The sequence below is a fragment of the Mobula hypostoma genome, chromosome 16 (genome assembly GCF_963921235.1).
Source record: "Mobula hypostoma chromosome 16, sMobHyp1.1, whole genome shotgun sequence".
Classification (NCBI taxonomy): domain Eukaryota; kingdom Metazoa; phylum Chordata; class Chondrichthyes; order Myliobatiformes; family Myliobatidae; genus Mobula; species Mobula hypostoma.
Window position 1 is genome coordinate 28,226,887 of NC_086112.1, and position 20,565 is coordinate 28,247,451.

At 41.3% G+C, this 20,565-nt stretch overlaps 1 protein-coding gene across 1 annotated transcript in view; it reads right to left on the minus strand.

The window, feature by feature from the left end:
- The window catches only part of dtwd2 (DTW domain containing 2), a 143,205-nt gene that overhangs the window by 81,074 nt on the left and 41,566 nt on the right, over nt 1-20,565 (minus strand). Inside the window, exons 2-3 of the mRNA XM_063069169.1 lie at nt 18,117-18,207; nt 14,348-14,442 (exon numbers count right to left, since the gene is read on the minus strand). Coding sequence (XP_062925239.1) covers nt 14,348-14,442; nt 18,117-18,207 — 186 coding nt within the window. The remainder of the gene's footprint in view (nt 1-14,347; nt 14,443-18,116; nt 18,208-20,565) is intronic.

Below are 20,565 nucleotides of genomic sequence, written 5' to 3' on the forward strand. Positions count from 1 at the left end.
CTCCAACATTTGCGTCATCAACAAATTTACTAACCCATCCCTCCACTTCTTCATCCAGGTCAGTGATAAAAACCACGAAGAATAGGGGTCCCAGAACAGATTCCTGAGGCACACCACTGGTCACTGACCTCCATGCAGAGTATGACCCATCTACAACCATTCTTTGCCTTCTGTGGGCAAGCCAGTTCTGGATCCACAAAGCAATGTCCCCTTGGATCTCACGCCTCATTATTTTTTCAGTAAGCCTTGCATGGGGTACCCTGTTAAATGCCTTGCTGAAATCCATATACACTACATCTACTGCTCTACCTTCATCAACGCGTTTAATCACATCCTCAAGAAATTCAATCAGGCTCGTAAGGCACGACCTGCTTTCACAAAGCCATGCTGACTATTCCTAATCATATTATGCCTCTCCAAATGTTCATAAATCCTGCCTCTCAGGATCTTTTCCATCAACTCACCAACCACTGAAGTAAGACTCACTGGTCTATAATTTCCTGGGTTATGCTTCCAAGTTCCTTCCTGATAGCCTCATATTTCCTCTTACTCCAATTAAACGTTTTCCTAACTTGTCTGCTCCTATCCCGCTCCAATGCTATGGTAAAGGAGATAGAATTGTAATCACTGTCTCCAAAATGCTCTCTCACTGAGAGATCTGACACCTGACCAGGTTCATTTCCCAATACCAGATCAAGTACAGCCTCTCCTCTTGTAGGCTTATCTAAATATTGTGTCAAGAAACCTTCTTGAACACACCTAACAAACTCCACCCCATCTAACTCCTTGCTCTAGCGAGATGCCAATCGATATTTGGGAAACTAAAATCTCCCACCGCAACAACCCTGTTATTATTACACCTTTCCAGAATTTGTCTCCCTATCTGCTCGATGTCCCTGTTACTATTGGGTGGTCTATAATAAACACCCAGTACAGTTATTAACTCCTTCCTGTTCCTAACTTCCACCCACAGAGACTCAGTAGACAATCCCTCCATGTCTTCCTCCTTTTCTGCAGCCATGACACTATCTCTGATCAACACCTCTTTTGCTTCCCTCCATCCTTTCTGAAACATCTAAAGCCTGGCACTCGAAGTAACTATTCCTGCCCCTGAGCCATCCAAGTCTCTGTAATGGCCACAACATCATAGCTCCAAGTACTGATCCATGCTCTAAGCTCATCTGCTTTGTTCATAATACTCCTTGCATTAAAACAGACACATCTCAAAAGCACGGTCTGAGAACATCCCTTCTCTATCACCTGTCAATCCTCCCTCTCGCACTGTCTCCAAGCTTTCTCTATTTGTGAGCCAACCGCCTCTTCCTCTGTCTCTTCAGTTTGGTTCCCACCCCCTAGCAATCATAGTTTAAACTCTCCCCAATAGACTTAGCAAACATCCCGCCAGGATATTGGTATCCCTGGGATTCAAGTGCAACCTATCCTTTTTGTACAGGTCACTCCTGCCCCAAAATAAGTCCCATTGATCCAGAAATCTGAATCCCTGCCCCACTCCAATCCCTCAGCCATGTATTTAGTCTCCACGTCACTCTTTTCCTATACTCACTGTCATGTGGCACAGGCAATAATCCCAAGATGACTACCTTTGTGGTCCTGCTTCTCAACTTCCTTCCTAGCTCCCTGTAGTCTGTTTTCAGGACCTCCTCCCTTTTCCTGCCTATGTCATCGACACCAATATGTACCATGACCTCTGGCTGTTCCCCTTCCCACTGCAGGATATCGTGGATGCGATCAAAAACATTCCGGATCCTGGCACCTGAGAGGCAAACTACCATCCGTGTTTCTTTCCTGCGTTCACACAATCGCCTGTCTGACCCCCGTAACTATATTGTCCCCTATTACTGCTGCCATCTTCCTTTCCCGACCCTTCTGAGCCACAGGGCCAGACTCCGTTGCTTCCCCCAGGTAGGCCGTCTCCCCGCCAGCAGTACTTAAGCAGGAGTACTTATTGTCAAGAGGTACAGCCACAGGGGTGCTCTCTAGTCTCTGACTCCTGCCCTTCCCTCTCCTGACTGTTACCCACTTACCTGTCTCCCCAGGCCCTAATGTGACTATCTGCCTATAGCTCCTATCTATCACCTCCTCACTTTCCCTGACCAGACGAAGGTCATCGAGCTGTACCTCCAGTTCTCTATCATGGTCCCTGAAGAGCTGCAGCTCAATGCACCTGGTGCAGATGTGGCCGTCCAGGAGGCTGGGAGTCTCTCGGACTTCCCACATCTGACACTGAGCATAGAACACCGGGCTCACACATATACTTCCTGTCTGTATTCTACAGATAACCTACCTGGCCTCGACCCGTTATCGTCAAAGCCCCGTTGAGCCAAAGCTTTCCTATTCTGTCTCCCTCTACTTCGTCACCTGCTCCTCCGATGCCCACTCAATAAAGCTGTCTCCATTTAAACTCTTCTCGCTGTTCTCACTGACTGACGTCCACGCGCTTGCACAGTCGTGCCCCGATCAAGCCACTGAAGAAATAATTTAAGGCAGAAGTTGATTGTGTTCTGATCAGACAAGGCATCAAAGGATATGGCAAGAAGGCAGGTGTATGGGGTTGACTGGGATCTGCGAACAGCCATGATGGAATGGCGGAGCAGACTCGATGGGCTGTATGGCCTAATTCTGCTCCCATGTCTTAGGTCTTGTACCATACCAACACAGGTTAAAGGTGAAAATGCAACAAAGTAGGACACATACAAACAGCATGCCAGGCAGACAAAAGTAAATGGACTACACAGGGTAGAGAAAAATATAAAAAGGTCAACTGTGGTTTCAAAAAGAGCACTAATCTCCATGCTGTTGATGAAAAAGCTGATAATATTGAGGGTGACACAGGACTGGTCAGCTTTGAGATTTACATTGTGAAAACTAATAATAGACAAGTAATATGGCTTATGCCAGAACTTAACAGGAAATTAATTAAAATTGAATTAGACACCTGCTCAGCTGTTTCAGTCATTCCACAAAACAAAGACACTGAACTGAAGTCTGTAGATATTCAACTAAGAACTTATACTTAAGAAAAGATAACTCCTGTGGGAATGACATTTGTAACAGAGAAATACAAGAACCAGAAAGCCACATTGGGCTTGTATGCAGTAAAAGCAGGAGGGCCAGCACTGTGGGCTGTCTTTGGCTGAGACAAATACAAATTGATTGGAGATCCTTCCACCATTTGCATGCCGTATCCCCTGCGATGGAGTCACTGAAGGCAAATTCAGAAAGGTACTATATGATACCACAGCAGTGTTCAAGGATGGCTCTGGAAAATTCAAACATAGTCTTTCAAGGGTAAAATAGAATTAAGTGAAAACGCCACACCGAAGTTTTACAAAGCACGGCCAGTTCCTTATACCATCCATGGTAAAATAGCCAGTGAGCTAGATTGCATGGAGGCTGAAGGAATTCTTTCCAAGGTTGAGTGGAGCCCATGGATAATGCCAGTGGTCCCAGTAGCCAAGAAGGATGGGTCAGTCAAGGCCTTTGATGATTTTAAGGGTACCTTCAATCCAGTACTGAAAGTATATCAATATCCTCTGCCCAGGATAGAGGATATCTTTGCAAACCTTTCTGGAGAAAAGCAAAGTGGACTTAGCTGAGGCCTACCTACAGAAGGAGAGTCCAAAGTGTTTCTCACCATAAACACCCACAAAGGGCTTTATCACTATAACAGGCTTATTAATTTTGGAGTAGCATCTACACCTGCTCTCTGGCAGAAAACTATGGATCAGGTGTTACAATGCTGCCCAGGCACTTAGTGCGACATCATTGCTACTGAGGAGGATGACAAGGAACACCTCCAAAATCTCACCACAGCGTTAAAAAAGATTAGAAGATTATGTGCTTAGAGCACATCACGACAAGTGTGAATTCCTTAAGCAAGCATCACTTACTGTGGTCACACCACTGACACCCAAGCATGACATACGCGTGCTGAGAAAATTCAAGCAGTGGTGGATATCCCAAGACCAAGGGGCATTTGACAGTTGCAGTCCTTTTTAGGATTTGTCAATTACCATAACAGCTTCCTCCCAACCCTGGCGACTGCACTCCACCCTTGTACTTGTTATGCCGGATTGGGAAGAAATAGCAATCGACAAAGCAGTGTGCAGTGGCTTTCCAAAAGGCAAAATAAATGGTGACAACAGGCACTGTACTCACATATTATGAGCCACATCGTCCAGTTTGTCTGTGACACTTCACCTTATGGCTTCATATCACGTTATGAATGATGTAAGTGAAAGCCCCATAGCCTTTGCATTATGTTCCCTTACCACTGCAGAGAAATATTATGCACAGATTGACAGAGACTTGAGTCTGGTTTGGGGCATAAAATGTTTCAACCGGAACCTGCATGGGAGAAGGTTTACCCTTATTACTGACCATCAATGACTGATGTCCATTTTCAATCCACAGAAGGATGTCCCACTAAAGGACAGATGCAGGGACGGGCTCTGTTTCTTGGAGGACACAATTACAAGATCAAATTCAAGAGGACAACTTCTCATGGAAGTTACTGTAATCATGGAGTTACTAGAGTCACAGGACTGGCACCACCAGGTTCAAGAACAGTTATTACCCGGGAGGGATCTCATTGAAACTTACTGAATGTTGAAAGGACTAGACAGGGTGGATGTGGAGAGGATGTTTCCTATGGTGGGGGTATGCAGATCTAGAGGGCACAGCCTCAAAACTGAGGGGTGACATTTTAGAATGGAAGTAAGGAAGAATTTATTTAGCCAGAGAGTAGTGAACCTGTGGAATGCTCTGCCACAGACTGCGGTGGAGGCCAAGTCTGGGGGTACACTTAAGGTGGAAGTTGATCATTTTCTGATCAGTCAGGGCATCAAAGGATATGGTGAGATGGCAGATGTAGCGGGTTGAGTGGGATCCAGGATCAGCCATAATGGAATGGTGGAGCAGACTCGATGGGCTGAATGGCCTAATTCTGCTCCTATGTCTTATGGTCTAACTATCAGGCTCTTGAACAAAAGGGTATAACTACACTCACTTGCCCATCCATTGAGATGTTTCCACAACCAATGATCTCACATTAAGGACTTTTGTTATTTCATGTTCTCATTACTTATTGCTATTTATTTATATTTGATTTGTACAGTTTGTTGTCTTCTGCACTCTAGTTGATCTTCCATTGATCTTTTTATAGTTACTGTTCTATGGGTTTGCTGAGTATGCCTACAGAGAAATGAATCTCAGGGTTGTATGTGGTGACATATGTAATCTGATAATAAAGTATACTTTGAACTTTGGAAATGCTGACGGATCGTCCAGCTTACCCTTGGAAAAGGAAATACTTGAAAAATTTACAAAAGAAGAAACTCTCCTTGAAGATTTCTTCTTATTGCAAATCGAAAGTCTCCCTGCTACAGCAGAGATGATCCAAAAGGAAAGCAGAAAAGACTCAGCTCTCCAAGGCAACCCAAAATGGCAGGAATGGGTAGCAGAAATTCCAGTTCCCCCATTTTTACCAGAGCCAAGATAAACTTATCCTTGATGGGGATTGCCTCATGTGGGAATTGAGAGTTGTTGTACCATCCAAGCTGAGAGCTGTTGGAGGAGCTACATGCCAGTCATCTAGGCATGACCAAATGACAGCGTTGGCTCGAAGCATTGACTGGTTGCCTGGGATAGATCAGCAGATCAAGCAACTTGCCATGCACTGTTCAGGATGCCAGCATGTACAGAAGATGCCAAGAGCAGCCCCTCTCCATCCCTGGGAGTGGCCTGCATTGCCCTGGCACAGGATTCACATGGATTTTGCTGGATACTTCATGGTTACAAATTCCTTGGTAGTAGTGGATGCAGCTACAAAGAGGCCAGAAGTGTTCCCAATAGCTTCCACTACAGCCTCGCACACTGTTGCTGTTTTGAGAAGCCTATTGTCAAGGACTGGTGTCCCAGAACACTTAGTCAGTGACAATGGACCACAGTTTGTTGCATAACAGTTTGTCATTCCTGAAAATGAATGGAATAAGACATATTACATCTGCACTGTAACACCCAGCTATATATGGCTTGGTAGAAAGGTTTCCCAAATTCTAAAGAACGCACTGTAAGCAATGTTAACAGAACATACTAGATTAACACTGAATTAGACACTTGCCAATTTCCTCCTTCCATGTTACAATGCAGCACACCTCACAACCAACAACTCACCAAGTATGCTCTCCTGGGTTGTCCCTTGCGCTCACAGTTTGATCTGCTGAAACGCAGTCTCAGGAGTGTGCAAGACAAACAGCTGAGACAAATTGAGGGCTCCCCAAACAAGGTGGTTCGATGTTTCACTGCTCAACAAGCAGTCTTGGATTGGGTCTACAGAGGTGATCAAAAGTGGGTACTTGGAAAGAACTGGACCACTCTCCTACACAGTGACATCATCTGGAGATGGTGCATTGATCACTTGAGGACAGCAGAGTCAATTGTTAAAGAAAGGTGTCCAGAGCTGTCAGGAAAACTTCCTGTATTCCCAGAGTCAAATCCCACAACTACCTAGGTAGAGGTCCCCGAACCTGAGATTGTTTCACAGCCAGAAGTCTCACCTGTAAAGCAGAGTGACCATCTCCGTTTCTCACCCCCACCACCACCTCAGGAAAGAAGTATCCCACAAGGGTAAGAAACCCTTCACAGTGATTAAATCCTGAGGCCTCAATGGGACAGTTTAAAAATTACAATGCTTTGGATGTCTGTATAGTAGTTGTATTATATAGCATACTCTGTGTGTAAGTTGAGATGCATTTTATATCAAGTTGGAGTTTATAGCTAAACAGGGAGGAGTATTGTGTATTTTGTACCTCAGTAATATTTGGCAAATATTGTAAATATAGAGTTTGGTTAAGTATTCTTTGTTGTTTACATAATTTATTACAGGCTATATGTAAAAGTACATGAATGGCATATGTCATTATGCCACCGCATCAGAAGTGCACCCCTCATTACAGTGAAATTGAAGTAGACACATTTATCCCAGCTACCATGTTTTCTTTCGGTTAGATTTTGGAGTTACAAAGCATAACATGATCCATACATAGAAATATCATTTAAACCAAGATTCCATTAACTGGGTCAGAATCTATATTACTACTCTAAGAGGTTTCCATCAGTTTTTTGCTTCGACCAACTTCATTCAAATTTCCAATCATTGTCACATTGCCATGTGCAAATTGACCGCTGGATTTTCTATAATTCAAAAATACATAATTTGTTCTAAAGATAATAAATTTTAGTCATAAATTTTAATAAGATTCATTTCCCCATTTATTTAATTATTCATTGAGATACAGCGCGGAATACATCCTTCCAGCTCTTGAGCCGCACTATCCAGCAACCCGATGTAACGTTAGCCTAACCATGGGGCAACTTACAATGACCAATTAACCGATGCACCTTTGGACTGTGGGAGAAAACCAGTGCACCCGAAGAAAACAATAATCATATTGTTCTGTTCTGGTCAGTTGTAAGTCATTGTTTGCCAGAATCAGAACATTACGTATTTCCTCATTTCTTTCACTGCTCATACAATCTTTTAATGTTATCTGAAGACAAAGAAATCATCATGCAAAAACAATTTTTTAAACTGTACGAAAAAGCCAAAGGGAACCTTTATCTTGGTGCATTCCCTTACATTCTGACAATATGAATAGCAATATTGTGATCCAATATTCCCAGTGAAAAGCTATATTCAACATTAAATAGCTTCAATGTTGCATGTAACTTTTGAAATCGTTTAAACAATCAATAAATTCTGTTTAAATGAACTAAGATGTGCATGGACTGATTGAGGGCTATCACAGAGATGTAATAACAGTTGAAATATGTCATGGAAATTTCTCTTCTGGCAGCGTCATCTGCACATCTGACAGGTTGACAGAAATGCACAGTACAGTAGCTTAACAGCAAGTCTTTAAAAGTGGGACAAGTTCTACGGCATGGAAGACTTCTTGTGCTTGTAGATGGTGGGTGAAATCACTGATTAGTCTCCTGGTGAGTGTTTAATTAGCCTTGAAATAGAAGTTCTTTATAATTATGATCTATAGTACTTATCTCCAAACTACCCCCTCCTAAGACAAAGAGGCTAATGAAGGGTGAAGGAATGGCAGTTGAAAGAGCCATATGTTACATCATTTTAACATGGCTCTTTATTTGTAGATTAAAGAAACTTTGCAACATTTTTACTGCATGTCGTAGCAAAAAAATATTAAATTTTCTAATAAAACAACAGCCTCTTTGTGAAAAGTCAGGTTTTTTCTCTCTGTTAATATGTACTAGATCATTTTTTTGTCCACCTGGTCATAAATACTTTGCACCACTAATTGGCTCTACAACAAGAATACTGGCATACAACTGATTATACACTTAGCATTGAACAGCATGTACAAGGAATATGCAATTGTGATGATAACTCCACTTAGCACTTGGACACTTTGAAGAAAACTAAATTCAACTTTCTAAGAATCTACCAAAATAATTACTATTGTCATTCAGTACAATAATCTAAAGCCAATAAACTTTATGGTGGCACCCGTTAGTCTTGCGAGACCATGGATCTGCGCCTGGAAGGTTTCATGGGCGCAGGCCTGGGCAAGGTTTGATGGATGACCGGCAGTTGCCCATGCAGCAAGTCTCCCCCTCTCCACGCCACTAATGTTGTCCAAGGGAAAGGCAAGGGCCGATACAACTTGGCACCAGTGTCATCACAGGAGTTGCCAGAACGAGGTTGAAGGCAACGTCGGACTGCCTTAGGGACTCCAGCTCTGGATTTGTCCTCAGGGTTTACTCCCGAAGTCTTTCCCATGAGTGGGTATGGCTGCAAGGCAGCGGAGGTTTGAAATCAGAGTTTTCCCTCTCTTAGATGGACTGCCTTCCCAGGCTGACGAGCTCCATCTACCCGAAGCACTGGTCTTAAGGCGCCAGGACCCACCTTCACCCCTTCTCCTGTCAGTAGAAACAGTTCCATCGGGCTTAGAGGCTAAGCCACACGAGAAGGCCAGGAGTTGGACATGGTTGTCAGAGGTTATTTGAGTCACATGCCGTGAGGAGCACTTTTAGGTAGTGGGAGCTTGTCCCCACTACCACTCCTCGGCTTGACAACCTTAGGTTACATATAATTACATACTGTTATAATTACATTTAAATATAAATAATTTGGAAGGACTTCAAATTTGCTGCATTCATGGTGTAACAATTATTCTGTACGTTGAACCTACCCTTACCTGGCCTCACCTATCACTGCCAACTTGTACTCCTTCCCCTCCCTCCATCTTCTTACTCTGCCTTCTGTCTGCTTTCTTTCCAGTGCTGATGACGGTTCTTAGACAAAATTTTGACTGTTTATTAATTTCCATAGATGCTGCCTGACTTGCTGAGTTCTTCCAGCCTTTTGTGTGTGTTGCTCAAGACTTCGAGCATCCGCAGAATCTCTTCTGTTCAGGAAACACCGGAAACATTCAGCAAGTCAGCAGAATCTGTGGAAAGTGCAACAGATTTAAGAGCATATGATCTACAATGTTAACTGTTTATTTTTCCAGAGATGCTGCTTGACCTATTTCTGTTCTATGCAGACTGTAATACTCTTCCATGCTTTGACAATAATGGTGCCTAACCTCTTCAGTAAAATGGTATCAGAAATGCGTACAGCAACCAGGCCTTTTCTGCCCATCTCACCCTTGTTGACCGCAACGCCTATCTACAGTTATCCCATTTTCCTCTATATCTTTCCTATCCAAGTACATGTCCAATTGTCACTTAGACATTGAAATTGTTCTGCTTCTACCACATGCACTTTCCAAATAACTACCAGTCTGTGTGAAAAGCTTACCCCCTTAGATTTCCCTCAAACCCTCACCTCTTAAATGTGGGTGTCATTCAGTTCAAAGTCCCCTCTTTATAATTCTGTTAGCTTCCATCAGGGCCACCCCTTGGCTACCACCCTATCCAATTTCACCTTATAAGTGCCGCCCTCCATTCTAGGCAACATTCTGGAGAATCTCTTCTGCATCATTGCTGTCACACACTTCTTGCAATGCGGTGACTAGAAATGTACACAGCTCTCCAAGGTGTAGTCTGACCAATGTTTTGTACAACTGCAACATAACCAACTCTTTCCTCAATGCCTCTGCTTAAGAAGGCAAGCATACCTAATGCCTTCTTCACTATCTTATCCACTTTTCTTTATTTTCAGGGATCCATGGACATACTCCAAGGGGTCTCTGTGCATCAATGCTCCTTAGGACCCCTATATTTATTCAAGATGCCTTACCAACACTGGTCTTCCCAAAGCACATTACTTCACATTTGTCTGGATTAAGTTCCATTGTGGTCCTGTTCTTCTGCTTAAAGTAAGATCTTTTGATGACTTGAAAGCAGTCACCTGTCCTTTGACCATACCACTTCTTCAAGCATGGCCCAAGATGTTGCCTCAGAGAGGCTCCTTGCAGCGGGTTCAAGGAGAATACCTTAGTCTCTTCAAGCACGTAGCTAACTCCATTCCCAGCATAGCTTTCACAACTCCAGACCAGTGAAGTACACAAAGCCCAAGGGAGGGATAAAGGTGAAAAAAGCAGATGTCAAGACCTCTTAGAATATGGCAGGCTTCAATTAACTCTATTTGATATAAACTTCCCCTCTCCAACCTGCCTATTTCTTGTAGACATCTAATAAGACATTTCAGAGAGCAGCTAAAAGTCATTGATATAGCTCTGGATGTGAAATCACAAACAAGCTACAAGACAATAATGACAGATTACATCAACAGGGTATATAAATGAAACAGGCATGTTATCTAACAGTCTAGTAGTCTCAAAGTCACTGTTAATAATTCTAGCTTTCTATTCCATATTTATTTAGTTAATCAAATTTAAATTGCCCCTGTTGCTATGATCAAATTTCCAGCTCATTAGTCTTTGGATTATTGGTCAGGAGTATAACCACTAGCATTTAATGTTGCAGTGCATTAGTGTGGCTATTTCCACATTTAAACCATTTCACCCCCATTAACTCGTAGTCTACTAAAGCATGCAAAAACGAAACAGGAATGGTGGTATTGGGGAGAGGCAGTATTGTAAATTGAAGATCAGTGAATACAAGCAAGTTGAGTGTATTTTCCAAACTAAAAAGAATTCAAGTGTGTTCATGTCTGTTCATTGTCATATAAAATAAGGGTAATTTCCAAAAAAGAATCAGTATGTTGAGTGAAACTGGAAGTGTCTTTCTCCTCAGGACACTGTTACGGAGCTGTCTGCATTTTCAAGTGATTTGAAAATGACATGGATGTTAAAATTATATTTCTTTTTTTTACTTCAAAAGAGATTAGCTGTGAGAGACTGATTACAACAGATGTGCCTTATTATTTATAATGAGAATTCCAAAGTTGGTAGAATATGTTTATGTAAAGATTTATTTATACATCACATTGCAAAACTCAAGCTTGTCTTTCTCAGACTGTAATTTTACCTAATTCCATTTTACAAAAATTTGAACACAGAGTAGAATTTTGGAAACCTTCTTATAGTATACAATCAGAGAAAAACCATTACCATGTCTTCATTTTTTTTTACTTCAGAGACACGTTGGCTAAAAAAAATCTAAGAAAGTGGTTGAAATCATTTTGAGTAACTATGCTTTAATTTGCTTATACTAAGAACATGAAACTAATATGCATACTAATGCATACAGTAAGTCTTTAATATGGAGCAATTAATGAATTTATTTTGAAAGCAAAAAAAATCTGATACATTGCCTCTCAGAAAAGATCTCACATTGCCCTTTCTAAAGGGTTTTATTGCTAGTGTATAATTGTTAATTACTTCACCAGTAACTTCCTTGGGCAATATCATGAGAAATATTAAAATTAGAATGAATAAATACAAATCAGTTTTATTTGGAGTAATTCTCAAGAAAATAACAAAATTAATTCAAATGGGCTTGGCTATTTACAAAGAAGTATGTTATCTGTAAACACTTTTCTTCTTCAACATAATTTCCTTTTCCAGAAATGCCCAAGTGGAGATTTGAGCTCTTTTCAGTACAACAATAAAATGCCCAACTGGAACAAATAAAACAAACAAAAAATAATTCTTATCTCACTGAAAGTTGATTAAAGAAGCATTCAGCTATACCAGAGAGATCTGCAGGAGATACAGGCTATCACATCTTTTTGCTGATTCAAATTGCAGCAAAAGTGAATTAGAAAAACCTCCAACACTAGAATCTTGTTTCATCCTTATGATTCCTTTTGCTGATATTTGTAACATGTATAGTTTTATGAATTAATAGATGATTTAGCATTAATACAGTTACAATCATTGAGGATTTTTAGTTTGTACATATAAAAGGTTATAGCTGCCAGCACTGTGTGAGTATTTAGTGTGACAAACTCTCTTTATTCAAAAGAAGTACACTACGTCAATACTACAGGTTTCCCCCGCCATCCGAAGGTAGAGCGTTCCTATGAAACGGTTCGTAAGCTGAAATGTCGTAAAGTGAAGAAGAAATTACCATTTATTTATATGGGAAAATTTTGTGAGCGTTCACAGACCCAAAAATAACCTACCAAATCATGCCAAATAACACATAAAACCTAAAATAACAGTAACATATAGTAAAAGCAGGAATGATATGATAAATACACAGCCTATATAAAGTAGAAATACTTCTCTACAACAATTGCCTGCACAGATCTCCGTAGCAAAATTCTCACTCAAGTGCTCTTGGCAGAAAATCTCACACAAGTGCTGTTGGCATAAACGCACTCTCCAGTAACCTTTAAACTATGAAGCTGCCAAACCTACCAAATAACACGTAAAAATACACAGCCTATATAAAGTAGAAATAATGTATGTGCAGTGTAGTATCACTTACTGGAATTGGGAAAACAGCGCCGAGCACACTGATGATGGTGTGTTAGACTGAGTTGTCGCAGGCTGGGTAGTGCAGTGGCCCCCACCCTCCGGGCTGCCAACCCGATACATTTCTGTGAAGAACGCAGCGGTAGCCAGGAGGCATCTAGCACATCTTTAAGAAAAAAGCCGAAATAAACATGCTAATTAATTAAGTGCTGCCCGGCACGGAAATGTCGGCGCAGGTAAGAGGTGATTGCCCATTGCATCACCTCTGATCTGGGCCGACAATTACGTGTTGGTGGTACCTAATTAATTAGCATGTTTATTTCGGCTTTTTTCTTAAAGATGTGCTGCGTTCTTCGTGAATCGGTACAGTATCTGTCCGGGGCCCAGGTGTTGGGGTGGTGGGACACGGGGGTGTCATCTCATCGTTGATCAGGGCAGGCAGCTCATCTTCTCCTATGACTGCCCGCCTCGATGTCGAAGGTCGCGGTTCGTCGTCTGCTGTGGCTGATGTGGAAGGCTTGCTTGACTGCTGAGCCTCGCGCATTTTTCTATCATACAGTTGTTTGATAGAAAGCACTCAAACCATTCTGCAAATATCCCCTAAACCTACGTACCCTTTCAAAATTAAAGTCATACTTTATCATTGCAGCGAAAATCTCACGCAGTTGCTTCACTTTCTGCATTCGGTTTCGATTGTTATCCTTTCCTCTTCCAATTGCATCAGCTCTTCATCTATCAGTTCTTGGTCATGGGATGCCAAAACCTCTTCAACATCATCTTCAACATCTTCCACAAGCCAAACTCACTTTGTCCTTGCTTCGTTCACCACGATCGAAACGCTTATGTCTAGTTTTACGCTAAGTGTAACACACTTACTCTTTCAAGCTTTTCCAACACCTTAGAACTCATCTTCATAACGGCTGCTCAATGCAACGTGTTTAAGCAATGCCGTTCCGAATCAGAGGGAGAGCGGCTGCTCGGGGCGCACGCTGCCTTTTATCGCGCACTGATTTTTTATTGCGCGCTGCCTTTCTTCGTAACAGTGAAAACACCTTCTGAAAGCGAAAACAGGGTACTAATGTAGGTCTTTCGTAACAGTGAGGTTTCGTAAAGTGAACGTTTGAAAAGCTGGGGACACCTGTATTTCAACAGCTATTTTGGGTGAGTACTCAATAAAACTAAATATATTTCCCAATATTCTGGAAGGCCACCAATGATATTCATGTTTTTAAGTTGTACAGGTTGTTCAGTTTCCTGATGGTCATGTTACTTGTACTCCTCATCCTTTCTATTAAACTTTACTGTATTTTCAAAATACAAAAAAAATGGAAGAAAACCGATGAATTTACAGAGCTTTAAATTAGATTGAGAAGTCCAAAAGAACTTTACTGCCAATATAGTGCTTCGAAGTACATCAAATGTTACAATATAGGAATGGACAGCATATAAATAGTATCAATCTTTACCTGTCCTCATTAAAACGCCGTCCAATAAAGACTTTACATTTGTCAGCTGGAAGGCAGGCAGCCAACAGAGGTACAGTCCGCAGTACTCGACTCTCCTGAATTAAGAAAATAGAACTGTGAGTTTGGGCCTTGTAATTTGACAGCTTCATTCTGAAACTCATTCATACGAAATATATCTGGGCTGTTGAACATCATGTTTTCTCTGAAGATGAGGACAACAACCTTCTCAACCAATTTGTTGCAGATTCAACTGTTCACAAGAGAAATGGTATACAAGATCAGCATTTGGCCTTTATCTAGAACAGAGGTTCCCAACCTTTTTTATGCACAGAAACTTACCATTAACTAAGGGGTCCATGGATCCCAGATTGGGAACCCCTGATCTAGAACATCAATCTTTAAACTGAGGCAACATTCCATCGTGTTGCTACCTACCCCATCAGAATAAATTTAAAGAAAAAGTCTAACTCATGCTCTACTGGCCATTAGTAGCAACAGGACCATATTCTACCATAACTTGTAACCTCAGAATATGGCATATTCATAAAGAAATCAAATCCCATCACCATAAAGGCTAAGATACTATTTGGCCTTCTAATTAATTGTTGCATCTGCATGGTGAACTTCCGTACAAACACATTTTTTATCCCATTCAATATCAACAGTACCCATCTCTAATCAAGTTACAAATTCTCTGGCTTTCTGCTACGTGTACAAAAATGAATGAGCTGACAGTTCTTCCACATTGTATTCCATTTGTTGTGTTCTCATCTCTCACTCAATTTGACCACATTCTCTTGAAGCTTCTTTATATCCCCCTCCGTACTCACAATCTCACTTTAACCGGCACAGTCAGCAAACTTGGAAATATAATATTGGCTCTCTTATCCCAGCTGTTGATATAGATTATGAACAGCAGAGCGGTATCCATGTATTTCCACTTTTCTTTTTTGTTTTCCACTATCAAGTCAGAGGAGTAACACCGACTCAAAAGGAGAAGCAACAAACGTATCTGAAAGTGGGGTGCTAACCTCTTGAGGTTAAAATACAGGATCATATGCATGCTGAGCAGACCCACAACCAACAGATTACATTTGTGACCTTTCTTTTTATTTTTATTTTTTCACTTCCTGAATGGTAACAAGCTATTACAGAGCTATCAAGGCGAGATTATTCCACGAATAGTCCCATCTGCAATGATAGTGGAGTATAATGTCAGGGCAAAACATAAGGCTGAAGTATCTTCTGTCACCTTGCAAATTGTAATAAAACACCTGAAATCAAAAGTGAGTTGGGAGTAAGTTGACATCAACATTTGGCTGAAACTAAAAGAAAAATGCTGCAAGAGCTCAGCCAATTAATCAGCATCTCTGGGAAGAGAAAACAGTTAATGCTTCAGGTCATAGACCCTTCATCAGGAAAGAGAGAGAAAGAAAGGAAACAAATTGGTCCAAGTTTCAGTGAAGGTGGGGGGGGGGTAATGTGCGTAACAAAAGAAATCCAATGAAATTAATGGAAAATTGATCTCCTTTGCTTGTGTAATGTGTTGCTGCTGTTGCTAAGTCTGGGAGATGTTGATTAAACTGGTACTTGCTGAATAAACCAGAATGTATAAATGAAAACTGTACATTCTTGGCACGTCCTAAGTAAAACAGATTTGTTTTCTCTTTCCACATATGCAGCTTGTTGGGATGACTTCTTCCATCTTTCCGTTTCAGAGCTGAACACCTGCAGTTTTATTGTATTCCAACATTTAGCAGTCCTTAGCATAAAGGAGAGAAAATAAAATCTGAGTCGATGGGAACTGGTTCAAAATGTTTCCAAAGTCTCATATTACATATTGCACCAAAGAGGTAGACTGTGGTTACATTAGGTGCAAGACTGCTCTAGGCCCACCAATCTTCAGCTGCTTCATCCAGAAGAAAGACTAACTTTGATATTAAGCCTCTTATGACCTTTACATTCAATGAAGTACTTGGGTAGTGCAGCTATTTTAACAAAGGAGAAAACCAATTGGGCAACACATTTGTACTCCCACAATCAACATCACAATGGCCAAATAATCAAATTTAATTATAGTGATTCAAGGATGAACACGTGCTAGGGCATTAGGATATATCCTTTCTGTTCAAGACAGCAACTGGAAATCTTCAATGTCCATCCAAGAGAACGGACTTTTTTTGAAAGAAAGCATTGCTGAATGTGCAGCATCACCTCAGAGCAGGATGATGCTTCCTAATAATGGCAGTGTTCAGTTCCATTCACAATTTCCACATTCTGTACCGCACACAGCAAGACCAGGATAATACCAAAGACAAGGTTACTAAGTGGTAGGTAACATTCATGTCAAATGATTGCCAAGAAAGATTATTTCTAGAAAGTGAGAATGCAAGTGCCTTCCTTTAATATTCAACAGCATGATCATTGCCAAATTTCAAGCTTCTGCAGTTAGTTCTGATTCCCATAAGACCATAAGACATAGGAGCAGAATTAGGCCACTCGGCTCAACAAGGCTGCTCTGCCATTCCATCTTGGCTGATTTATTATCCCTCTCAACCCCATTTCCCTGCCTTCTTCCTGTAGCCTTTGATACCCTGACTAACCAAGAGCCCATCATCTTTTGCTTTGAATACATTAAATGACTTGGTCTCCACAGCCAACCATAGCAATAAACTCCACAGATTCACCACCCTCTGGCTAAAGAAATTCCTTCTCAGCTCTGTTCTAAATGGGTGTCCCTCTATTATGAGGCTGTGCCTTATAGTTCTAGACTCACTCACTGTATGAAATTCCCCGTTGTTCAAGGAGTGTGGTGGGGGATGGGGAAGGACAAAGCACAGAGGTCCATTGCTGCTTGCATGATAATGAGAAGATAATCTGAAAAGTTTGCTAGTCCTGTCATGTATCGCGTCAAAAGGTTGCAGCAAGTGCATTAATATTCATTGTATATTCCTTACAAAGGAGCAGAGGGAGAAAAGTCAGAAACTGGGTCACCTCAAACACTTTTGCTCACTTTCTGTAATGAGCAGTAACTGGCAGAAGTTTACCTGTAGACGACCTGGCTGTCCCTTCAGCAACATTTGGACGGAGCAGAAATACATACTGTTCTTTTGAAGAGAAGCAGTGACTGAACTTACAAGGTCATCTGACTGACTAACACAAGCGATAGGAGAATGAAGCTTGATGGTTTTTCTTTAAAGGCACTGCCTGTTCCTTGAAAACCAAATACTTTTTCTTCAATGACATCTCTAGACAGTGTCAAACATAAATGACTTACTACCAGATTTTGTGCCATAGCCCAGGATAATTTCAGTCTGATATGTATCTGTACTCAAGTATTTTGCTTTAATTCATCAAGGAGATACCAGTGTATTGACAAATCTTACAGTGAATGCTGAGCAAATAATTACCCTAATTTCTTTAAAATTGTCCAAAATATATTGTTTTCATTTAAATTCTGCTTCACCTTCAAAGGCTTGTTAAACCCTTCTGTTGAATATTTGCTTTCTAATTTTGCCTCAAAATAGCTAACAATGTAAATAATGTCAAATGTCTGGAAGGGGTTAATAATTCTGTAAGTCATTGCAACAGAGAAAAATATATTATGAGAATAATCAAACCTAACCAGCAACAGATAATGAAACCAGTTATTAAAATGCGCACACCCTACACCCTGTCCTGGAGAGGCTGAACTGATCATGGTTTCCTCTTGCCCTTTCTCACAGCCCTATGTCTGCTGACTTATTTCTCTTCCCACAACTTTACTCACCTCTGCTGGATGCTGGACTATGTACAGGCATGTGGAAACATTCAGTGGATGAACTGGCAGGAATGGGCAAAGACAAACCTTCTGAGGACGGCTGCAATGAGAAAGACATATTTTAGTCAAAGTGTATAAAATCAAACTCACCCAAGAAGTAACTCTTAACACCAAGCTATAGAAGCATTAAAGCCATTACATAATATTTTCAAAGCACTCATCATTCTATATTACATACTTTGTTCAGCTATGGCTTAGCATTTCAATAAAATATATTGTAACTTTCACATACTGAAGGTGCCTCAGGGCACTTCAAAGAAAATGACAATATATTGTATTTGAGGCATAATTAATATTGAATACAGGGAATATGCCAAAAAATATCAAAAAATCTGAGTCAAGAACAGAAAATGCTGGAAACGCATTATCAGTGGAAAGAAAAACAGTTAACTTAAAGATGTAAAGAGACAGCACATTGTTAGGGCAAGACCCTCAACAGCGTTGATGAGCAGAAAGATCTTGGGATCCAAGTTCATTGCTCCCTGAAAGTCACTACACAGAATGATAGGGTGGTTAAGAAGGCAGGAGGGTGGGAGTGAGCCTTTATTAGTCAAAGCATTGAGTTCAAAAGTCATGAAGTTATGTTGCAGCTTTGTTAACTTCTAGTTAGGCTGCAGGATGCTGGGGTGGAAATACATCTCTACCAAAGGAGGTGAAAGGTGCTCCTTCCTTTCGCTAGCCAGTAGGTCACCCTTGGGCAAGGTGTAGCATCTGGTTAGCCCCCTGATCAGGATCACATGAAGCCATGGGAGCAGGTGGTGAATGGTCGTATGAGTAGCTGGTGCACATCACAAGTCCTGGTTATGCAACCACAGATGCCAGAAAATCTCTGAAGAGTATTGATAATGGCTGGGGTCACCTAGCTTGTAAAGACACTCCCCAGAAGGCAGTGATGGCAATCTACTTCTGTAGAAACTTTTGCCAAGGACAATCATGGTCATGGCAAGAATGTGATCACGTACATCATACGACATGGCACATAATGAACGAACGAGTTAGATAGATAGATACTTTATTGATCACAAAGGAAATTACTGTGTCACAGTAGCGTTACAACTAGACAGATATACAAATATTAGAAGAGAAGTAAGAAAGAATAAAAATTAAGTTACCTCAAACCGTCTAACAGGAGGGGGTCATCACTTTCCCAGCTATAGGTTGACTTATTACAGGGCCTAATGGCTGAGTGTATGAATGACCTCATATAGCACTCTTTGGAGCAGCACAGTTGTATTAGGCTGCATCTGGAGCATTACATACAGTTCTACTCACCCCATAAGAGGAAGGATGCTTCATGTTACATAGTTCCTTACAACAGAAGAGGACATTTTGACACAGTCATTGGAGTCTATGCTGGACCACAAAGCAATCTCATTTTCCCTGTAGCCGATTCTTCCATATTAACATTAACGACCCCCTGATTCTACTATTTACCTATACTAGGGGCAATTTATAACAGCCAATTAATCTACCAATCCATACTTTCTTTGGAATGTGGAGGAAACTGGGGAAAGTTGTGTGGTGCAGGTAAATGGTCCAAGGTCCAAACATACTGCATCTGAGATCAGGATCAAATTGTGATCATTGGAGCTATGAGGTCGTGGCTCTACTACCTCAGTATCTGATGCCCAATGTGCTTGAATCATCTTGGTAGCTCTGATCAAGGCATAATGTTGACAAAGAGTCTTGGACTTTTTCTTCTTCAATAGTTCTGTGTTGTCTTCAATGCCACATGAGCAGGACTTTGGTTTTAGTATCTCATCTGAAGGTTCAGTCCACCCCTACAGTTTCAGCATTGATCATGTGCCATGGTAGCTTAGCGGTCAGTGTGACGCTATTACAGCTCAGAGCGTCGGAGTTTGGAGTTCAATCCTGGCATCCTCTGTAAGGAGTTTGTTTGTCCTCCCCGTGGAATGCGTGGGTTTCTTCTGGATGCCCCAACTTCCTCCCACAGTCCAAAGATGTACGAGTTAGTAGGTCAATCGTTCCGTGATTAGACTTGGGTTAAATTGGGGGCTGTTGGTGGCATGGCTCGAAGGGCCGAAAAGGCCTATTCTGCACTGCATCAATCAATCAATAAACAAGTAGAACTGCTTGGCAGCAAGGCAACTGTTGTTACTAATCTAAGATAGACAAATAAGATAGACGAAGGGTCTCGGCCCGAAACGTTGACTGTACCTCTTCCTAGAGATGCTACTTGGCCTGCTGCGTTCACCAGCAACTTTTATGTGTGTTGCTTGAAATTCCAGCATCTGCAGATTTCCTCATGTTTGCCTACATAAATACAACGACCATTCTGAACCATTAGGCTGGAGACGACCAGAATCAGATTCAGGTTTAATATCATTTGCAAGTGTCATGAAATTTGTTGACTTTGTGGCAGCAATACAATGCAATA